This window comes from Arvicanthis niloticus, chromosome 27 (genome assembly GCF_011762505.2).
Source record: "Arvicanthis niloticus isolate mArvNil1 chromosome 27, mArvNil1.pat.X, whole genome shotgun sequence".
Taxonomy (NCBI): domain Eukaryota; kingdom Metazoa; phylum Chordata; class Mammalia; order Rodentia; family Muridae; genus Arvicanthis; species Arvicanthis niloticus.
The window spans coordinates 15,888,446-15,910,293 of record NC_133435.1 but is presented as its reverse complement, the minus strand read 5'-3'; the positions used below and the strand labels follow the sequence as shown (position 1 = coordinate 15,910,293).

The 21,848-nt window shown below is 40.2% G+C and overlaps 1 protein-coding gene across 2 annotated transcripts; it reads right to left on the bottom strand.

The window, feature by feature from the left end:
- Window positions 1-310: 310 nt before the first annotated feature.
- Bnip2 (BCL2 interacting protein 2) lies at window positions 311-21,839 on the bottom strand. Of its 2 annotated transcripts, XM_076926181.1 has the most exons (11): window positions 21,642-21,839; window positions 17,071-17,177; window positions 16,534-16,601; window positions 15,511-15,687; window positions 13,542-13,718; window positions 11,945-12,047; window positions 10,726-10,857; window positions 9,503-9,589; window positions 9,303-9,401; window positions 8,610-8,645; window positions 311-5,716 (listed from the first exon to the last, which is right to left on the bottom strand). In XM_076926181.1, the coding sequence occupies exons 2-11, from the start codon at window positions 17,118-17,120 to the stop codon at window positions 5,665-5,667; spliced, it is 981 nt and encodes a 326-aa protein (XP_076782296.1). In that variant the 5' UTR covers window positions 17,121-17,177; window positions 21,642-21,839; the 3' UTR covers window positions 311-5,664. The 2 variants fall into 2 exon arrangements, with proteins under 2 accessions (XP_076782296.1, XP_076782297.1); XM_076926182.1 differs by lacking the exon at window positions 8,610-8,645 and having other exon boundaries at window positions 21,642-21,816.
- Between the last annotated feature and the right edge of the window lie 9 nt (window positions 21,840-21,848).

Sequence of the window (21,848 nt, the reverse complement as noted above, 5' to 3'; positions counted from 1 at the left end):
GGAGTCAGTGCAAACACCCGAGGCCTGGGAATCAAATATGTTCTTTTTTGTGCCCTGCTGTAGGTTTCCCTTTTCAGCCTTTTAAAATCATATCCTTGCAACCCAAACTAGTTAAGTAATTCGAAACTATGAAGTAAAATCTGATTAAGGTTCAAATATGTTAAGATTTTAAACAGGCTGAACTTGTTATCAATCAAAAGAACCAAAAGCATGCACACTGCCGAGTTGTAAAGACCTGATATTTGAAAGGCTTCACCGGATAATTCAGTATAAAAAGTTAATAATTAAAGATGAAAACAAGACACAAATGTATATTCCAACTAATTTATTAAAATCCATTAATATAATACGTGCAACAAATGAGGACACACCACTGTATTTGGAACAAGTCAAAGGAAGAGAAAATAGCATATTTTGCAGATCAGCGGCTTCTCACTGACAAGAACCAGAGCTGTATCCTGTAGACAGATAATCAGACTGAATTCTCTCTGAAATGACAGCACTAAATACTAAGAACAGCAAGAAGGTCACAGTAAGTTCATTTTGTCCAAATGACAGCATGTGAGCTCCTAATGAAAATAGTTTTGAAGCACAAATCAAAGTGCAACCGTGTTTAACTCCAAATTGTGTTCAACATGAACAGAAACCAAAGGAATGTGCATGCCAGCAGCCCTGAACATCAATATTTACTAGCTGGGTTTTCGTGAGTCAACAATGAAGAAGCAGGTGTTAGGATATTAACCTTTTGAAGTTATACAAAGGTACGATGATGGAGTAACTGACAGTTACCATGTTCTCCTGTCAAAATAGATATACAAATATACAACTTCAAATTCCAAGTTTTAATTATTGTAGGAAATCTTACACAGGTATCTGAAATAGCTTATATCATTTTAAAAACTAATTTTAATGCACTGTGTTACTACACCACCAACCCCAAACCCAGGGCAGGTCTCATTCTATATACCCACCCAGGTTGTCCTGGAACTTGATAAGTAATCCAGACTGGTCCTAAACTCCCAGTCCTCCTGCCTTAACCTCCAGTGCTGGAATCACATACACACACCACCATGGTAGGTCCCAAAACAGTTAGTTTTCATCTGGTGCTTGATTTCAAGTGTTGTATGTGAATTTCTCAAAAGAATTTTTACATTTGGTTCCAACAGAGCAGCAACAAACTGCCCTATTCAAATTACACTTACCTCTTCCTGTCCACATCCTGCTTTGTTTCAGTTACCATTTAAAACTTAGAGCTCCATTACTTGGTCTTCTGCTGACCTGATTGATTCTGAATTCATTTAGGATTTTCAGAGGGAGAGCTGAAGGTCAAGGGCTTCCCTGACAGGTCATTTGTACTAGCTTAGAACACTGGGCCCAGTTCTTGATGGTCTTAGCAATGCTCACTACACAATTCCCATTCCCTAGTACAGAGTAAACTCTCACTACCACAAATGTTCACCTGTATATCCATTTCTCTTATTCCAGCCCTCTGAGATATGATTGATTAATTTCTGAAATATCTAAAGAAAATAGGGGTATGGGAAGTGAGGGGAGACAGCACAACAAAACCAAAGCAGAATGGGGTGGCTACCCGTTGTCAACTGTCTCTGCATCTCTAACAATGTTAACAGTTTTCTACCGCCCCCCTCTTTGTTTTGTTTTTGAGACAGAGTTTCTCTGTGTAGCCATGGCTGCCTTAGAACTCAGACTGTATGGAGAGCTTTTGAGGCTGCTTGACAGAAATCTGACACTGGCCAAAGACAAGGAAATGGGCTTTAGGCAGGAATCTGACATTGGACAAGGAAGTAAGTTCAGACAGGAATCTAATTTTAGGCTAAAACAGAGAAGTAATTTCAGTCAGGAATCTAAGTCTTAGGCTGAAGTAGGCTTCAGGCATGAATATGACTTTGGGCTATATTCTGGTCATCCTGATAAGCCCTTAGAAACAGTGATCAAGGGAGTGATCACAGGACTTGCTTATTGCCTTGCTTGTTCCTTGAATTTGTATTTATTGTATTGCTAGTTTCTCAACCTAGAACTGCCCTAAATACTTGTAATTAAAATGGGTTAAAAGCAAATGGAGAAAAAATAAACCTGCCTCAGCCTCTAAACTGGCTGAGGTCATGCTGCAATATTGTTTAACCATCTTTTTTTCTTTTTAATCCTCACTCCTGCGCTGGAGAACCTGCTGACTGACTGGGTTGGCTTGGTCATCTGTAGACCAGGCTATCCTCAAATTCAGAGATCAGTCTGCCTCTGCCTCCAAAGTGCTGGGATAAAGGGTGTGCCACCACTGTCCAGCAATAATTTTCTACTGAAAATACAGGACAAAGAATGCCAACTGTCACTTTTCATAGAGATCTACCAATTCCATCAAGACACTGGCCTGCTCTGCTACATGTACCATAGTGCTAATTCCCAGCACGTGTGTGAGACTGTCTCGTCAAGGTCCCTGAGCACTCACAGACATGGCTGGCTGTGGGAGCATGACACAAGTTCTCTGGAAGAATACTGTCAAGGAGCTGGTGACACTAGGTTATGACAGGTAGCACAGAAGCCAACATCAATGTTTACCAGCTGTGAAGAGTGGGATCAGTCTCAACTTGGACACTGTAGCTGCTATGCCACTGTTCACACCTGCTTCTGTCTGAAGATGCAAAGGACAGGAGACCATCACCAGGGCCTTCAGCAGTTTCCTTGTCGATCCACACTGTATATGATCTGTTCCGTGTGGATACAGAAAAGGAACCACCTGCTACCATACAGAGTATGTCTCTTAAGAGGGACACTTTTGGGGACATGTAGGTGATAACCAAGTCTTCCTTTATAATGGCCCACTTTCTCATTTATCTTCTAACTCTGCTCAGCACCACACTTCCTAGCACCTCTCTCCTTCTGGAGTTAAAGGCTTCAATATGAGGTGGAGACCTCACAGCTTCCCTTGGTGCTTTTTCAGGAACTTAAGCAAAACAGAGTCACATTGTTTTCTGAGAAAAACTTAATAAAAAGGGAGCAATCAGAGAAAGTGTAACAAAGATGGTAACAAAAACATGAATTAAATCTGTCAAGTTTATCTATGACTCCTGCAAAAAAGTCAAAGAATTACTCTATGCATTTTCATTTCAATTAGTCATGAAAATTAAAATATGATATGGGAACATGCTATATTGCACCAATTAAAAATCAACTTAATGTAGCTTTTCCTCTAGCCTACTATTTATCACCCATCGTACAGGTATGTTTGCATTTACTGTGGGCACATCTCTATAGCACATTCATTCAAGTGCAGGTTAAAGCACTGTTCCCCTTTTCTTCCTCAGTGAAGGGCTCAAACGTAAGAATTCTCCTGTTTTAGACTCCCTAGTGCATGGTCTATGTCACGATACTTGGCTGTTCCTTGTGAATTTTATTCATTTTTAAAAAAAGATTGTGTGCCGGGTGGTGGTGGCGCACGCCTTTAGTCCCAGCACTTGGGAGGTAGAGGCAGGTGGATTTCTGAGTTCAAGGCCAGCCTGGTCTACAGAGTGAGGCCAGGACTACACAGAGAAACCCTGTCTTGAAAAAACCAAAAACCAAAAACCAAAAAAAAAAAAAAAAAAAAAAAAAAAAAAAGATTGTGTATGTGCGTGTGTATACGTGTGTATGTATGCACGTGCAGTATGTATGTATGTATGTATGTATGTATGTATGTATGTGCAGATGCCTGCCATCAGTGCTGGGAATTAAACTTGGAAGTGTTCTTACAAATGCTGAGCTAGCTCTCCATGTTCTAACTGAATATTGGCTACCTCTACTTTTTAAAAATTTACAAAACAAAAAAGCCAAAATAGAAAAAAAAAAAAAAAAAAAAAAATACCCAAAACTAACCATTTCTGCAAGAAGTAAAACACAGTAAAAAGCTGAAGCTATTGTCTGTACTTTGAAACTGGTAACCTCAGTACTTAATGTAAAAGAAAACCAAAGACAAAGCTCAGTCCGTTCTGAGACAGAGACAGGCGAGAGGCTCCATAAGGCATCCTACAAGCTCCTCCTAACTCCTGGGTGAGTTCAGAAGGGTATCTGTGCAGCTATGCAGGCCAGGCTGACTTGCACAGAGCTCTGTCAGCCCGTGCCTCCTAAATTTTGGGATTAAAGACAGATGCCACCACGCCTGGTGCTATACAGTTATTCTCAAAGTTTCCTTCACCAACACAAGTAAAATGGTTTTGGCTCAATGTACTGCAACAACCCTAGTGATGGATCTAGGCTGAGAGGTTGTGGAGAAATGTTTTACCCAGGAAGTTCTCCAGCTTGACCATAACTGGTTTTAACCTGAGGTCAAATATACACCCGAGAAGGACAAAGAAGTAAAGAAAAATTCCCTTTTGCAATAGAAGCTTAACCCTAAAAACTGACAGTGGTGAAGGTCATGTGTTAAGTGTGGGAGAAAATAACCTAAGCTTAGTTCACACCTGCTTCAGTGTTTTGCTAGATCACTTCTGTAAACAGCTTACAGGAAGGGCTGGGTGTCGTGAAGCTGATTCGCACTAAATATGTATACACCAGGCAAGCCCACGACACAAGACTAGACAAATTCGTTGTTTTAGAATGATTTTGAAGGTGATTAGACCCTGTGTGGAGGCACAAATGTCATCCTGAGTGCACAGCGGCAGCACTTCAATCCTTAGAGAACTGACCCATGTACAGCAACGTGAATACCCATCTGCTTAGGCCAAATTCCACTTTGGTCAAATAGCCGACAGAAGTACTGGGTGCAGTGCCCCACTGTGAGAGCATCGCAATAGCGCTCCATCTGCTCTACAGCTGCAGCTGATTGTGAAATCTCATCAAAGCCTCTGCAACACCTCACAGCTTCACACACAACTCATATCACATTACTGAGCACATCTTAAGAGCTTTCTTTCTTTCTTTTCAAAACAGTTCTGATTTTGGGTTAAGTAAAATGTCCCTTATATACAAATATATAAACCCTAACCACTAGCTTTTCAAAATCTCTAGTTGTGGTTCTAACACGTCCTTAGGGAGGGAGAGCAAGTCATTCACCCACCCGCGCTCCCACCACATTAAGAAACAATGTGCTTTCAGGTGAGGAGGAGCTCAGGCTGCTACTACTGTCTAGACCACATGCATGACCTTAGGTACTTCTCGGCATCAGTTTACCTGTCCCTGCTTTAGGACAGTTCAGCCTAAGTTACCCAGGAAATGTATCCAACCATTTACAAAAACAAAGTCTTACATGAACTTTACATTTAAAATTGTGGTCTTATTTACTTGTATATATTCATGAGATACTTACACACTAAAAATTATTGCTGCCAACATAAAAAATATATATTATTCTTTCCTTTGCTGTTTATTTATATAAATACTTTACTGAAGATACATCATTCAAATAAACAAATGCAAAAATTGCTTTATATAAAGTGTAGCTCTTTGCTATTTAGCAATATAAAATGATTACAATATAATTAGTCATTAAAGAGCTAAATTCAAGAGTTGCAAACCATGACAGCAGTGAACAGTCCCTTGTACAAGAGTCCTTTTGGAAAGAAGTCAAGTAAATTTTGTAACAGATTACATAAACACTTGAGCCATGAGTGCACTAGAATGCACTATAGCCCCGCCTCCCCGGTGCTCTCTGTCTCATCTGGGCTGGGCGGGAACTTACTGCTCACTTTTTGGTGGTTCTTGTTTTCCATTAAGCTCTTGATCAACTCTGTTCAATGAAAAAACACAGCTAATTAAAAACAGTCATGACACTGGCAACCGGATGATTTCTTTCTGAAAATGACTACTTTTAGCACAGATTATTCTGTTAAAAAAAAAAAAAAACACCAAAGCTTTGCAGAAAACCCCAAAAAACAAAAAACAAAAAACAAAACAAACAAACAAACAAAAACAGAAATAGTAGGAAAAAAAATCAAACAAATATTTCCCAAAAGAAACAGAATTTTTCTAGGCAACAGGACACTGGCAAGAATACAAACATTGTCACTATTTCTTTAAAGACCACAGGATACTTTATGTTCACAGCCATAAACATCCTGAGAGCTGATGGCTTATATAATTTCACTATAGCAGGAAGTTTAGTGGGTAAGACTGTTGACAGAAAATCAACTCTCTCAAAAATGACTGTTAACTGAAATTTAAATGTGTCACTTAAATAATCAACTGACCAGTTAACATTTTAAAATCTAGTGTTATTATACACAGTTTGGTTCTAGATTTTAAATAGCAACTATTCCCTGGCACACTGTGTGAATGCTTTTCATTTATTATGATAGTAAGCCATATGGACTCAGCATTCAGAAGTATCTATATGAGGTGAATCTCACTGGAGTAATGGGTGGCCAGAGGCACTATTAGAATGCAGACACATGGAGATAGGAAGAGAATGTGCCAAAAGCACTGACTGTGTAGTAGCTTGAACAGCTGGTGTGGGATAATAAGTCACACTAGTACAGAGCAGGAAGGTCCTTTTCACACCCGTTTCCATTCCTACAATCACCTAAATATCTGTCAACCAAAAGTAAAAAGCCCTGGTCTGTTGTAAAAATATATTATCTTGGCATCAAAGATTAGATAATATTCTTGTTAAGACCCAGAATACACAACTGATTTTTAAAAATATGAACTACTGTTAAGAAGTAATTGTAGGCACTGCTGAAGCATGACAGCTGCCTGGCCACAAGATACCACGTTATAGAAAGAAAACAGGTAAAACATTTAAAAGGACTATACTTTAATCCTTAGTTCCTAGCAAATACTGGGAACACCTCTCTGGGTTCCACTTAACAGATGCTTGCCACATCTACCACCCCAAATTTTGTCTTAAACATATTTCTGTATTTAGAGCCAATTAAACAAATATTTCTCAAATCATCGTTTTAATACTAAAGGAAGTTTTTGTAAGAATTAAATGCTGAAAGACATTTGTAATGACTCTACTGAGGACTGAACACAAGCAAAATGGGAAAAATCCAAGATAAATGATTGTATTTTTTTTCTTTTCTTTTCTCCTCCCCTCCCCCCCCCCCCTTCTCTCTCTGGCAAGAGAACATAGACCAAAGAAAGGCGAGGAAGCAGAAGGGATTCTAAGGTAGGAATACTCAGGATGGAATAACTGCGAATGCAGTTATAAGTTTTACTTTTTACGTGATGCCTGAATTACTTCTGACAGCTGATAAAATGCTAAAACCTTTTAAAAAGGGGTATTACCTGCACATTTCCTCAACAGAAGCAAGTATATCTATATCATCTCTCTCTCTCTATGTATGTCTGTATGTCTGTATGTATGTACAGGGTCCCCCTTCTCAGTGCCCCTCACTCCAGTTCCTGAAACTCACTATGCAAACCTGGCTGCCCTCAATTCACAGAATCTGTTAATCTCTGTCTCTCAAGTGCTGTAAATAAAGGCATTTGCCAGCCCCAACCCCCAGTAGGTCACTGTAAAGTGTAGAAGGTGGGTGGCTTTGCTATCTATAATTATTGGTGATATTTTGAGTTTCATCCACTTGTCAGGCATATACACAGCATTGCCTAGAGAAAAGTAGACCTCATTACCCAAGCTACTACTCACATACGGCTTTACACAAGATTAGTGACTCTTGTCTCAACTATAAAGTGTTACACAGAAATAACTCTTAAATGGTTAGTTGAATTCTCACCAAGAGAATCAAACTGTTCAAAATTAAGACTACACCAGCAAAGATTCTAATTGGTCTCACAGACGGTTAAAGTAACACATGTAGTAAATCTCTCATCTTAGTCTCTAAGATCATATTAAGTGACATTTTGGTAATGCTGTTGTTAAAATTTAAAAATAAAATAAAATCTATTAACAGTGGGTGTGGTGGTAGAGAGTCACAACCTCACATTTGGCTACTGAAGCACTTCGGTGAAAGAGGGACCAGCCTGAGATACAGAGTAAGACCAGCTCCAAAACAAAACAAAACAAAAACTCCAAAACTCAACTATGAATAAATCAGGCCCAAGGCAAATACTTTTCTAAGCTACTACATAAAATGGTAAACTATTTTATACTCTGCCTTTCATCTTTATGCTAAGACACTAACGAATGAAAGGTTGTTATACTCAAAGCAGAAGTGTTCAAAATTAAATTTAAAGTAGAAAGCAGAGAGTTTAACTGTTAAATAGTACACTGAATTTTAGGTATTTTATCATGTGTAGAGTTTGACTGGTTAGCAGGCTATTTAATTTAAGCATATAAAGAAAATCAATGTTGGTTAGCCAAAGAGTATATGCATTGCAAATATAATCATCGACCCCAAGGGAATAAGCTGTTGCTTGAAAATGTCTGTATACCTATTTCAAAAGCAAAAGTCTTCAAAGATCTGAGATTTTAACTAGGGCTCCCAGTCATTTCTCTGGGTTCAGCACACAGAGTGGGAGGGCTTCGATGCTCATAGGCATTAAGCACGCTCATATTGAGCAGGAGGAACTTGGGGTTCACCCTGTACTGGGTTCTGGGCGACATTTATATTTACAAATGCTGTGCTCTGTTTGCAAGCTAACCAACTAGCAGCAGGGTTAGTCTGTGCGATGCAAATGGACTAGTCTAGATGCAACCAGTCAAGGTGTGCATGTACCTTTTTTGTCTCTTTTTAAACTTTTCTTCTTCATACCTTGGTAGGGAAGAGTTATTTCAGTAAATGAACATTTTGAGATTTAAAAAAAAAGACTGAACGTGTAACTGGAGGCACAAGTATGAAATGCTAACATTAACATGATGTAGAGAATAAAAACCAACTCGGTAAATTCTGGTTTGCATACACTTAAGCCTAACCCCTGAGACCAACAGTCAGAGAAACACTTCCTGCACCACAGCACTGTGATGCCAAGTGTTCAATCAACAGGCTCACCAAGTCTCTTAGCAGGCAGGTGGAAGTGAACGATGAAACACAAAATTCTAGTTTCCGGAAAATATTAAGACCAAGCTGATTTAAGCAACAACTTGTTTCTTTAGCAATATGAGTTCTTTCAGTAACATGATAAACTCATTGCACCTAAGAGAGTAATATGTCAAGTAGAGAAGTTACTGTACAGGACTGCCTCTTCAGGAAGTCATCTCTCAGACTGTAAACAGCACTTAACATATAAAAGGATTCATGAGAGGCAATCAATCGCCTCTAGTTATGCAAACATGGTGCAGTAAGGGGGAAGCTGTAGGGAAAACAGGTTCTTCCTCGACTTCTTCCTTACAAACCCGTGTTCTAGAATACAGTGAGATGGAAAAGCACTCCTGTACAGAAACAGGAAGAGGAAAAGCAGGGCAAACGTACTGTTTGATGCACTCTGGGATGCCGACATACTCCATGGGAACAAGCTCTGCCAGCTCTGCCAGATGAAAGACGTATCTAATTTTCTGACTGAATTTTGAACTGGGGAAGAAAACACAATTATCTCAGTACTTCTGACACATAAAACTGACATTTAAATACAAGAAACTTTTTTTTTTTTAAATGGACACTCAGAAAATTACCTGATAAATGGTCTTGTAACGGCCAGAAGTGTTCGGATAAACCAAGATGGGTGCACAATGATTAGAGACTTTAGGTTTTTCCTTAATCTGGAGACAAAAAAAAAAGAAAATTAGACAAATTTCTATAAATTGTAGCAACAAAATAAACGAGTATAATGCAAGTTTGTACAAAATAGATGAAAATAAGTCACCAAAAATTTTCATTTAACACTTCTAAAGACAAGAAAATACATTCTTGAGTTCTAAACATCCCTCCTATGCTGTGAAATAAAATTTGTCCAAATTCATGTCTTATTTTGCCTGCTTTCAAATGTCTCCTAGCATACACACTGATCCAGCAAGGAAAGAGCGGATACTAAACATGAAAATAAACCACTTTTTTCTGTTCAAATCTAGGGAGAGACTGGCATTTGCTTCTAATTATCATGAAAAGCACTAACTTGTAGGGGAGACAGGGGTAGAAACCAAAGGAGTGAGCCCAGGAGTCAGACTCAATAACATTTTGAGATTTAAAAAATTTCAGTGTAAAAGCCTCTTTTTAGATACCCTTAGCAAGATTAAAGTTGCTCTACTGGTATGAACAAATGAGTCTCAAGAGAACACAGTTTTAGTGTTTGTTCTGAAACCCTATAGCTGGACCAATATCTTTAAGAAACCTAAGAGCTGGGGGATGGCCGGCCTAGCAGGTCTAGTGCCTGCAGTGTAAGCATGGGGACTGAGGTCTCATCCCCAGAACCGAGATTAAAAAAGAGAATGGTGTGGCAGGGATGTAATCACAGTGCTGGAGCACTCTAGGTACCTGGCTTATTAGCCTAGTTAGTGAGCTCCAGGTCTGAGCTACAAACTGTCTCATCAAAGAGGAGTAGTGAGCTTAGGTGACTCCTGGCTTCCACACAGAAGCTGTGCACCTGCATTGGCCCCACAGTACAGTACACAGCAGAGGGACATTGTTCAACCTTTTCCAAGATGAATATTAAATAATGTGTTCCAGATGACATAAGAAAGAATGGAGTGCAATACTGTGTGTTCTGAAGAATTAAAGTCACTGTTACTAAAAGCAGACTCAAGTTATTCGCCATTGTTTAGTGATTGTTCAATGCCATTTAAAAAAAATTTCAGAAGTTGACAAGTATAACCAAAGAAATTGATGTTATCTTTAAATGGCAACAGAAAGTATACTTTAATAAAACTACTGTAAAATCTCTCAGCCAAGTCTACATCACCGTCTATCAATTTGCTGGTAGCATCTCCTGAGCCATCCCAGACTGGGCATTTTCCTTCGAGTTGTTGCACCGTTTAAATAGATGATCATGTAGTTCTCTGCTACCAATAGCTCTAAAGTGCCAATGACATATCTATAAAAACAAAATTAAGTGCATGTCTTAGACATCACCGTTCAGGACTGAACAGGCTCCCCAAATGAACAGTTCCCTCTCTTCTTCCACAGAAAGAGCAAGCACCTGCAGTAAGTGACGGTGTAACTGTTTAAAACAAAGTCACAGCAAATCCACAGCCTGAATGGCACTGTGTGTGGTCAGGGGACAGGTGGGACCAGGGCATGGCATGCTCGGCTTTTCTCTGTGTATGCTTGAGAGCTTCACAGTACAAAATGAAAAACTGCACTAAGCCAAGAAAGAGTGACTTGTCAGTTCACAAGGTCAAGTCCCAGGGAGATGAGTAATTTAGTCATATAATTTTGAGATGGTCAGTTACCTTTTTAAGCAATGTTTCCAAATGCTGAAGTTGGATAAGATAATCTATACTAATTTTAAAATGCAACCTTTTTCTACAGAGTCGCAAAATAGCTTCATAATGCTAACAAATAAAGACCTGGGGACTCAGAAATAGGGTGACTTCTATATGTTGTTACTGTTATTGCCTGACAGAATATGAAAAAAAAAAAAAAAAAAATATATATATATATGCATGCGCCAGGCCAGAGCAGTCCCTGAACTGTATCCCCAGTTGTTCTTGACATTTTATTCTGCGGCAAGGTATCCTTAGGTTGCCCAGGTTGCCCTACCTTGAGCTGTATATAGTTTGGACATGCCTTCAACTTGTGATTCTTCTCCCTTAACCCCCTGAATAGCTGATTATCGGCCTGGACCATCAAGCTGGCTGCTTTCTTTCTAGTTTTTACAAGTTGCATAAATTTTGAGTCTAATCAGTGCTGACTTCTGTTCAAACATCTTGTTAAGATACAGTTACTTAGGTGGGCAGTGGTGGCTCATGCCTTTAATCCTGCACTCAGGAGGCAGAGGCAGGCAGATCTTTGTGAGTTCATCTGTGAGTTTAAGGCCAGCCTGGGCTATAGAGTGAGTTCCAGGACCACCGAGGATACACAGAGAAACCCTATCTTGAACACACCTGCACGTTGCCCCCCCACTCCCTCCCCCCCCTCCCCCCCCCCCCCCCCCCCCCCCGCCCAAAAGCCATACTTACTTAAAGAGATTGTCCATCAAATATCTATAGTTAGGCTGACTACTCTCAGGCATGAAACAGACAGCAAATACAACAATGGCGTTTAAGCCATCCCCATAATAGCCTGGGGAGAAAAAAGAAGGGTAAAGTCTTTGGCATAATTTTACTCCATAGGATTATCATTTTTAACCATGTATATGTGAATGCAGAGCTTCCAGATGAACAATGACTGTAGGGATGACCAAGAGATGCAGCTGGCAAAGCAAACCAAATAGGAACAGTTTCATAAGAAAAGCTCATTGGGCCAGCGTCTGGACTTTGAGACTATAACACATTTTATCCAGAGTGAACTGCACTCTGACCACGAAAATGCTGACACTATTTTGCACAGCACCTAGGAGAACTCCTATATTGTATGGTCAGACTAACAGAGTGACAGCTTACAGTTTCTGACTGATTTGCAAGTTTTCTAAGGGAATGAACTATTTTTGGGTATCCCCCAAATGAAACAAACAGTGCTCCACTGAGCTAGGTGAGTTGTGCATAAAGTAAATGAAAAGCTGAAGTCAAGTCTAAGGCTCACAAAGCCAAAGAGGAGGCTTGTGCCAACACTCCAGCATCCCAGTCACATACCAAACTGCAAATAACTCAACACCCAACACCATGGCGGATGCACACATGCAGTTCATTTGGGCCATGACATATTCAGTGATAGAGAATAAACTGGACCCATGACATAGATGTAGCTGCTCAGAAACATGCTGAATGAGGAGAAGTGCACACTGTGAGACCAGTCACATGGCATTTAAGAGGCAAAGCTGACTACGGGCTAGATTATGAGGAGTGGTTATTAGAGAGGATGGACTCACTGGAAAGGTGGAGATTCCTGAGCAAAGTGAAATGTTCTATATGAGCGTGGATTGTACCTATGTGTGCATATATATGTACATGTTTGAGTATACTGAGAGACATATAAGCTTTTGTTAAAACTTATATAACTGTATTAGTTAAGTAAACTAAGTAAAGTGTAAATGCTTGCAAAAGGTTCAAGAAACTAACTTCTTTGGAGCAGTAAACATACAGGCTGAAACTATTATACTTTAAAAACTTATAGTACACACATAAATATACTATTTAAGAAGGTATTGGATCCCATGAGATTGGAGCTGCAGATGGTTGAGAGCTATCATGTGGGTGCTGGGAACTGAACTTGGGTTCACTGGAGGAGCAGCCAGTAATCTTACTGCTGATCCACCTTTCCAGCTCCTATATAAGTAATTCTTAGTTATCCTTTTATCATTTTACTTTAAACTTTTATAATCCTTGACTCAGAGATAAGAGCACTGGCTGTTTTCCAGAGGACTCAGGTTTGATTCCCAGCAACCACATGGAAGCTCACAACCGATACACAAGTGGTGGTCTCCAGACATACAAACAGGCAAAACAAACATATACATTTTAAAAAAAGTTAAAATAAAGTGTTAAACTTTTGATATCAAAGTGTCTGAGAAGTTTTCCTTTTCTTTCAAAATAAGCTACTATCTCTGGCCCATTTCCTGACAGCACTTAGACTTCAGACACTACATCTACAGATCCAGAGGACTGGCCCAGCCCTCACCTCCATGGCTAATGACTTTTTTGTAGGGTTCGATGGCCTTCATGTCCACTCTGTGGTCCTGCTCTCCGATCCTGAACATGCGCCAGCGGCGTCCATCGTCCTTCTCCTCGGTGGCTGTGTACTCAGTAACTGAGCCTTTCCTAATGACCTCAGTAGTTTTGGGTTTGGGAAGATCATCTGTTAAAATAAAATGCTTCTGAATCACAAACTGTTACTTACACAATAAAAATCAAAATAGTATGTTAACCACTTTACTATCTAGATTACTCCAAGTTTTTTCTGTTTTCTTCTTGGTGTCCTGTGGGTCTTAGGTGACCCTGCTTTAGTCTTCCAGCATCTGGGAGCACAGGTGCACACCACCACAATTATTTATAGAGAATTTTCACTATATAAGCTGCCATTATCACCTTTATAACAAGAAAAGGCTTGTTCTTAAGGCCAATTTATGTCTTTAAAATCAGTTTACTTGAACTTTCTACTACCCAATTCAACAAAACACCAAGTTATAGTGCAACATTTACATCAGGTGTAGGAAAGATAGAGCAATCAAAATCTTACTACCTCGTATGCCTTTCTAGATTTCATTCAGGGCAACAGTGTCCATTTGAGTTACTAACATAGCTTACTTCTAGTAACTATCTGAAAGCCAATTTCTTTTTTTTATAGCACATACACTAATTATAAAACACTGTAATACAAGATAGAAAGTGGTTAACTACTCAGTGATCGTTTTCCCTTTGATCAGTTTTATAAAGCAGACATGTACTTCTGAAGAACACATGCAAAAATTTATGTAAATTAACACTAGCCAAAGCTCCAATGATTACGTATAATTTATGTTTGCAGATTGCAGGTTAGTTGATTTAAAATGAAGTAATGATTTTCAAAACTTTAGTATGATAGTCCTTACCAAAAGATGGGGGGAGGGGAAACCTACTGCATGTTAGTTGTTTCCAAGACAAAGCTGTTAACGGAAAATATCCTTCCAGGAAATGACTACAGCAGCATTAAGGAGAAAAGAGACAAAACACACAGGCAGAAAACTATTTCAGTGTCTGTATAAAAGATTGCTTCTTACTGGGCTGCTTATTGAGCCAGTAAAACAGGGAAGGGAAAAAAAAAGAACAAAAGCTACAGAGTATTCTCTTCATTACCTATTGTCTACCTCTTTTAAGTACAGTTTTGTTGCAAAATTCACTTTAAAGATGAAACAAGAAGATTATTAACATCTGTCTAAATATCACAATCAACTACTGCCTAATTCTAGAAAGCACACAAAGCAAAACACACAGCAATGCCGCTGAACACCAACTAATTAGAACAGCAATGCCAGGTTGGGGCTGAGCACTCACTGCTTCAAGGCGCAGCTTTACGAGAGCAGCTGTCCTCAGCACCTTCTCTGCCAGTGCTTAGATACTGTTATCCTTTGTGACAGGATCTATGTCGTCCTGGATATCACTGAACTCACTATGTAGACCAGGCTGGCCTGGAATTTAAGAGATCCTCCTGCTTCTGCCTCAGGGGTAGAAGGGATGTGCCACCACACCCAGCCCCATAGCATATGTTTTTTACCATATTTTTTATGTCTCTTTAGAGGACTTTTTTCCATCCTAGATTGACTAACAAGAATATACTAGAATTATTAGGCAATACTCTGGAAGCAACTATGAAAAATCAAAACTATACAATACTGGGCAAGTAAGGAAAAACAAAACAAAACTAAACTAAAAGAAAGCTACCTGCATAATCTAGTCTTGAAAACTTCAAGTACTTTCAGAATCTTCTACTTTAGAAATAAACTTAGGAACTGCAGAAAAAATAACACATTTCAAACAAAATCCTTCAATGGATGCAGCAGGCTTTATGTTTAAGATTTGGCCATATCCTACTTCTAAAGAGAAGTAGGTAAACCATGGTAAACACTATGTAATAATTCATTCACAAAGCTCATATAAAAAGAGTGAATTACCTTCCCACTCAAACTCATCACTGTTCTCTGATGGGGTGTCTAAGCCTTCCAGGTCAACTTCTCCACCCTCATCCAAATCATCTGACCACAGAGAGCCTTCACCAGGGTCCAGGGTCAGGCTGATGTCTGGGGCCTTTAGTTTCTTCCGTACTTTGTTTCCATTAACTTCTAATGAGCCTGAAATTGAAAAACAAGGAAGAAGACTGGATTACTCAGATGCTCTATTTCGAAGAGAAACATTTTAGTCACTTCATTCTTGAGAAAAACATTTAAAAGAAAATTCCAAAGTATTAATTAATAAAACCTAGTTGTGATCACTGCTGCTGCTTTAAATAAAAGATACATTTTTATTCTATTTGTTTTAATTTTATGTGTATGGGCGTTTTGACTGCATATATGTTTGTACACCACTTTTGTGCAGTACCTAAGGAGGCCAGAAGAGTTCTTCAGATCCCCTGAAACTGGAGTTAGCTGGGAGCTGCAATGTGGATGTTAAGAATTGAACCTGGGTTTGCCTGCAGGAGCAGCAAGTGTTCTAAACTGCTAGGTCATCTCTCCAGACCCAATTTATTTTTAAGTATGTGCATACATGTGTGTCTGTGTGGGTATATGTATCTGAGTGTAGGGCCCAGAGTCCAGGAAGAGGATAGTGGGCTCAGGGAACTAATTATAAGCACTGTGAGATGTCTGAGTGGACTTGGAGAATGGCACTGTTTCTTCTTAAAAGAATTATTTACTACTGCTTCTTTGTCAAGAGATCAAGAATGTACCAATTTCCTTTTAAACAACAGAGACTGACTTTATAGTCATTTCTTATTAAATAGTCTCTTTTGCTCCTTGTAAAAATTTCTAAAACCAAATGTATATTTTTTATAAAGTTAAATTTCTCAAGGATTCTAAAATTTGCCCTTTGACTCCCTCTATCAGGGAAAAAAAAGCAGCTCAATGTTGTTGGTTTTTCTCTCTCTCTCTCTCTCTATATATATATAAAGAAATGTATTCAAAAGTAACACAAATTCTTACCAGGCTGTCTGTCTGGACCAGTTACATCTAGTATATCTGCTTCAATGCTGTCATCTTCTGGTAAAGGTCTAGAAGACATAAACAAGCTCTTTAACCCAGAAATTAAAGATAATCTCAGATGTTCCTCAGGGGCTGTCTACAATTTGAGATAGTATTGATCACCAGCCTGGGATTAATCAAATAGCCCAGGCTGGCTGGCAGGTAAACCTGGGGATCTGGTCTCCATATCTCCACAGTGCTGGGGTTACAAGTGGATACTACCATGCCTGTCACTCTATTCATTTTTGTAGAGAGCTGATAGCCCATTCCTCCAAAACCTAAGACTTTAGCTTAAAGCTCCCTAAAAACCTGAAATTGAAATGATTAAAACAAATATGAAAAGATAACCACCCACTTATTTGATGGAAAATATCTTTCATTTCCTAGTATCCAGTGATCACTTGTAACCTTCTTTTTAAAGAAGCCCAACATTCATGAGCTGACATTTCATTAAAGAAACTGTGATGTTTTGTTCTGTTTAATAAAAGTACTGCTCACATTGGAAAATCTTCATCCTGCCACTCTTCCTTCAGCTCCACACCTTCCATCCTCAGCCTAGACTCAATGTCAACTTCCAGCTCCTGGCAATCCAGGCAGCCAAGGTCCTGGGAGAGAAAGGGAAGAAAGAAAGATAAATAACACCTTGATTTCCAATTTGCCCTTCATCTGCTGCAAAGGTACAGCAATCTCGCCTCAAGTTCATATCTCCATGCCAACAGCCATAGAAGCTTTATTTAGTTCAGTAATCTGGTTATGAAACCTGACCTACTGCAGATAAATAAATGGCATCTCTATCATAGAATAAGTCAGCCTTCTGTCCTCTGCACAGGGGTGGATCTAGATAGAAAGTGCACTAGCACGTTACATGTACATACACACTCACCAGAGCCCAGTGCTATGCAGTGTTTACAGCTCCTCACCACTTCTAGGTCACTTACGAGTCTATTCAGGAGCTTGTCCAGCAGATGAATTGTACTGATTTCTGGTGTGCTTCCCATTTGTACCATGCCTTTCTTGTAGAGCTCAGTGCTCAAGCTACTGATGCTGTCACTATCTATTTTAAGTCATTCCCTAAAGTTTAATCTTGGTTTTTCTGCACCAACTCACCTTCTGTCTGACAGAGGAAGACAGCTGAGGTACAGTATACAAGTCATGAAGAGAGGCTAGAGAGATGGCTCAGTGGTCGGTTCCCAGCACCCACATGATAGCTCACAACCACTTGAGACCTCAGTTTCAGGGGGGCTACACACCTTCTTTTGACCTTCAAGAGTATGGCATGCATGTGGCACACAAACATGTTGACAAAACACTCATACATAAAATAAAAAATAAACAAATCTTAAAACAGTCACGACAACCAGTTGGTAAAAAGTGTAACAGAAGCAGCTGGCAAATCACCGAAGCAGAGGTACTCTGTGTGTCAACTCATTTACATCAGTAATCAATAGAGCAAGTTTCTACAGATAGCACTGACACAATTCTCTATCTCTGAGACAAATCCTTGCCCTTTAGTTCAGGCTGTCTTCAAACTTGTGACCTTTCTGTTCCAACCTCCTGAGTTCTGGGACTACAGGTATTGGCCAGGATGTCTAGCTTTCAAGTTTTCTTAAGAGCCACATAGCGTAACTGGAACTACAAAAAATAGATAAATAAAAACAAAATCAAAAACAAAGTAGTAGTCGTTCCAAGTGGTTGAAGCAGAGATTAAGGGCGGCATGCCCAAGCAGCACACCCATGCCCTTTTCTAATACTTAATTTTAAAAAAACAGGTACAAAACAAACAAACAAACAAACAAACAAAAACCCAAAACCTTTCTAATAAATGAGAACCATTTACATTCATATCAGATGATACTCTAAAAACAAACCAAAGGAAATTAAATCCATGAATTGTTAAGTTTCATACAGAAAACTAAATTCATTTCTCCAATGCCTAGAGTCTCTCTACCTCCCAGCTTGAGTACTTACATTTTTATTAGTACAGGATAAAAAAGGTAAAGTGCCAACTTTCTGTCTCTGAACTACCTGCTTGGTAACTAACCAGAACAGTTCCCACCGTCTTGTCCCACCTTTCTCCTGGGTATTGGGGGGGTGGGGCTGGAGAGAATCAGAATATTCTGGATATCTTTTTTAAATAATTAGAAAAAAATCTCAGCAGTAATAGCAGGAACTGACAGTTGTAATAAATACATTACTCTCGGCACAGTGCTTAGCACATTACAGGCTTCACAGTGGAGGCACACCAGAATTGGGCAGGCGTTGGTCAACCCCTTAAGCTTCTTTTGCTTTCTGAACTATATATAGTTATTATGAGTTTCCCTTAAAAAAAAAAGTTATGAGAATACTTTGTGAGAACATAAATACATGCAATATAAATTACCATTGGTAAAATTATATTTTATATGTTCGAAGAAACATTTCTCTTGTGAAATGCCTCTTAGCTGCTTAATTGAAAACTAACTCCTTCAAAACTGTCATGGAGGCTCAGGTTTGCAATCCTAGTACTTTGAGGCCCACAGGAGGATTACTGTTGAGATCGAGACTAGCCTGGGCTATGTAGCTATATCTTTGTCTTTAACACAACTAAAACAAAACAGCAAAAAGGGGGCTCCTTATATGCAGGGTTGGATTCCCAGCTACCTCAGAGGCTGAGGCAGAAGACTGCATGTTCAAGGGCAGCTTGCGCCTTTGTGTAAGAATCTGTTACACAATGAAACTGGAAAGCACGGTCAGGGCTCAGACACTGCCTGCTCAGCATCTGAGGCCCTGGGTTCCAGTCTCAGCAGCACAAGCAAACATGGAAAGTCCAAGTCCTTGAGCCCCTGCAGCCAACTTCCTCAATTTTACTCTAATGTTCTCAGTCATGTGCTGTTCACACACCTCCATACATTATCATGGATTTTTATGGGGAGGGATGATTATCTGGCTAAACAAAGAAGGAACAGAGAGAAACAGACTAACTCTGCCATTTCACCAAGAACTTCGGGGGTAGCAGACTAGGTAGATAAAAACAAAGCCAACAATCGAGTTCTGTTCTTGGAAGCACTTTATCACCAAGCAGCTGTAGGAACAGGAAACAGCAAGAAAGGCGTTGAAATAAGCAGAACTGCTCTGGAGGGAATCCGGATGCCTCTGACTCCCAAGTCCACTGCCTTCCCGGTTTACCTTTTAGAACTTTAAAATGTTAGAATACAGAAACAGTACTTTAATACAATACTTGGCAAAATAATGTACTTCCATAGAAATAATCTGCTATCTGGGTAGCTTGTTAGCACATCTTCATGCCAGCTGTATGCAGCAGTCATAATGCAATCAACAGCCTTTGACCCTAGTCAGGCTAAAATCCTCCCTTCACTACTTCAGAAGGGGGTGTGAATCCAACCAAGCTAGAGAAGGGAAGCCACAGAGCGTTTAGGAAGGAGAACAGAATTAAGTATTAGGATCCTATTTTGGACCTATGTAGGCTGTGACTTGACAGTTTCCATGGTAACTTCTATACCCATTAAAAACTAATGAGTAGTTAGGGCTTCAACTGACCAACAAATGTGTGAGGTAGAATGCAATGTTATTAGCCCTTTATCTTAGACAAGAGGCAAAAGACAGTCCTTTATCTTAGACAAGAGGCAAAAGACAGTCCCCACGTCCTGATTCCCAGACCTATAGCAGATCTGTCATCACAAATAGGTCTGTAAAACCAGATTTGGTTATACTTAGTGTGAAAGGTACTGCAATGCCTAAAGATGTAACTATGTTGGTTTATGGTAATTTAGTTCCTATTCCATGCACACACACATCATGTTTCCTAGTTCGGCAACATCAAGCTACAGCTACAAAAGACCTAAGAAGAGTATTGAGAAATAGAGAGATAGATGTATAGAGAGATTAAGAACCAAGCAAAGACAATGTGCACGGCAACCAAACATTGCTAACTTCAAGTATTAGTAGCTAACTTCAAGTATTAGTAACTTACTTAACTAGGTAACTTCAACTCTAACTTTGAAAAAATATCCACTTATAAATTACAGAGTTTCTACAAGTGAGGCTAGAGGATGGGTCAGTGGTTAAGCATGCTTGCTGCTCTTCAGAGAACCCTATTTCAGGTCCCACCACAACAGCCTATAATGCCAGCAGCTCCAGGGGTTCCAATGCCCTCTGCAGTCGCCTACACCACAAGACACAGACACATTAACAAAAAAACAAAACAAAAAAAACAAACAAACAAAAAAAAAAAACTTTTGAGGAAAAAAATTTCTACAATTAAAGGATTCTAATAAATCACACACACACACACACACACACACACACACACACACACACACACACACAAAACCCGTGCATTTCATTGAACGTGGGAATTCAAGTATAAGGGAAAACATCCTAATTAAAATAAAAGTGACGCTAAAGAAAGCAATACGAAGATGCAATCGCAAATGGAAGGCACTAGAACTATCTTGATAAATACTGCAAAAGCTGTGTCCTCAAATAGTTCCTAGGGCAAAGGAAGTTTCGAAGCAATGGAATATATATCCAAATAAGTTTCTGCTTGAACGTGAACAGACCTAGGAAGCACGCCTCAGTGGCATCGGACGCATAGAGCTATCCCAAAGCATCCTGGCCGGTATTTAAATGAAGAGGTTGTCTGGAGACAACTGACTACACAACCTACCCTAGGATATCACACTCAGGAAGGTTCAAGAGAGCCCTGATGACTTATCGGATGCTGTTGTTGTATTGTCTGCGTCCATCCCCCCAGGCTATGGGGTGCACCACACGCCCAAGTTTCTTGGTTCTGCTCCAGACTGACGCCGGTTAGGAACACGGAACAAACGTGGCTAGGGGAAGCCAGGAACCGGGAGGTTCCGCCCCAAGCTCTCTTCCACAGACGGAAAAGGAAGGGGGCGCGAGACTGGCACCGGCGCCTGAGGCAGGGCGGGGCCCAGCAGCGCTCGGACCCGGACCGCGAACGCGCCAGTCCACCGCCGCCGCCGCCGCCGCCGCCTGGCCTTGCCAATCCTCCCGCAGCCCTCCAGCTGCGCCGTAGCTCGGCCCGCTACCCCGGCCGCGCTCACCCCGGAGGAAGCCGCGGCCCCCTCGTCCTCTTTGCCCCTCCAGGCCGGCGACGTGGGGCTGACGGCCAGGTCGCAGAAAGCAGCGCCGGGCAGAGCCCGCTGCCCTTGGACGGCTGTGGAGACGGGGCCCAGCTTTTCCCAGACGGTCTCAGCTGCAGTCCCGGCGGTAGCAGCTGACCCGGATTCAGTGTGCACGCCCCGGCGGAA

Coding starts and splice junctions, on each gene's coding strand:
- Bnip2 (XM_076926181.1), bottom strand. CDS start 17,120: ATGGAAGGTGTGGAGCTGAAGGAAGAGTGGCAGGATGAAGATTTTCCA. Junction 16,602..17,070: donor CAGGATGAAGATTTTCCAAT/GTGAGCAGTACT, acceptor TATGTCTTCTAG/ACCTTTACCAGAAGATGACA. Junction 13,719..15,510: donor TGATGAGTTTGAGTGGGAAG/GTAATTCACTCT, acceptor TTATTTTAACAG/ATGATCTTCCCAAACCCAAA.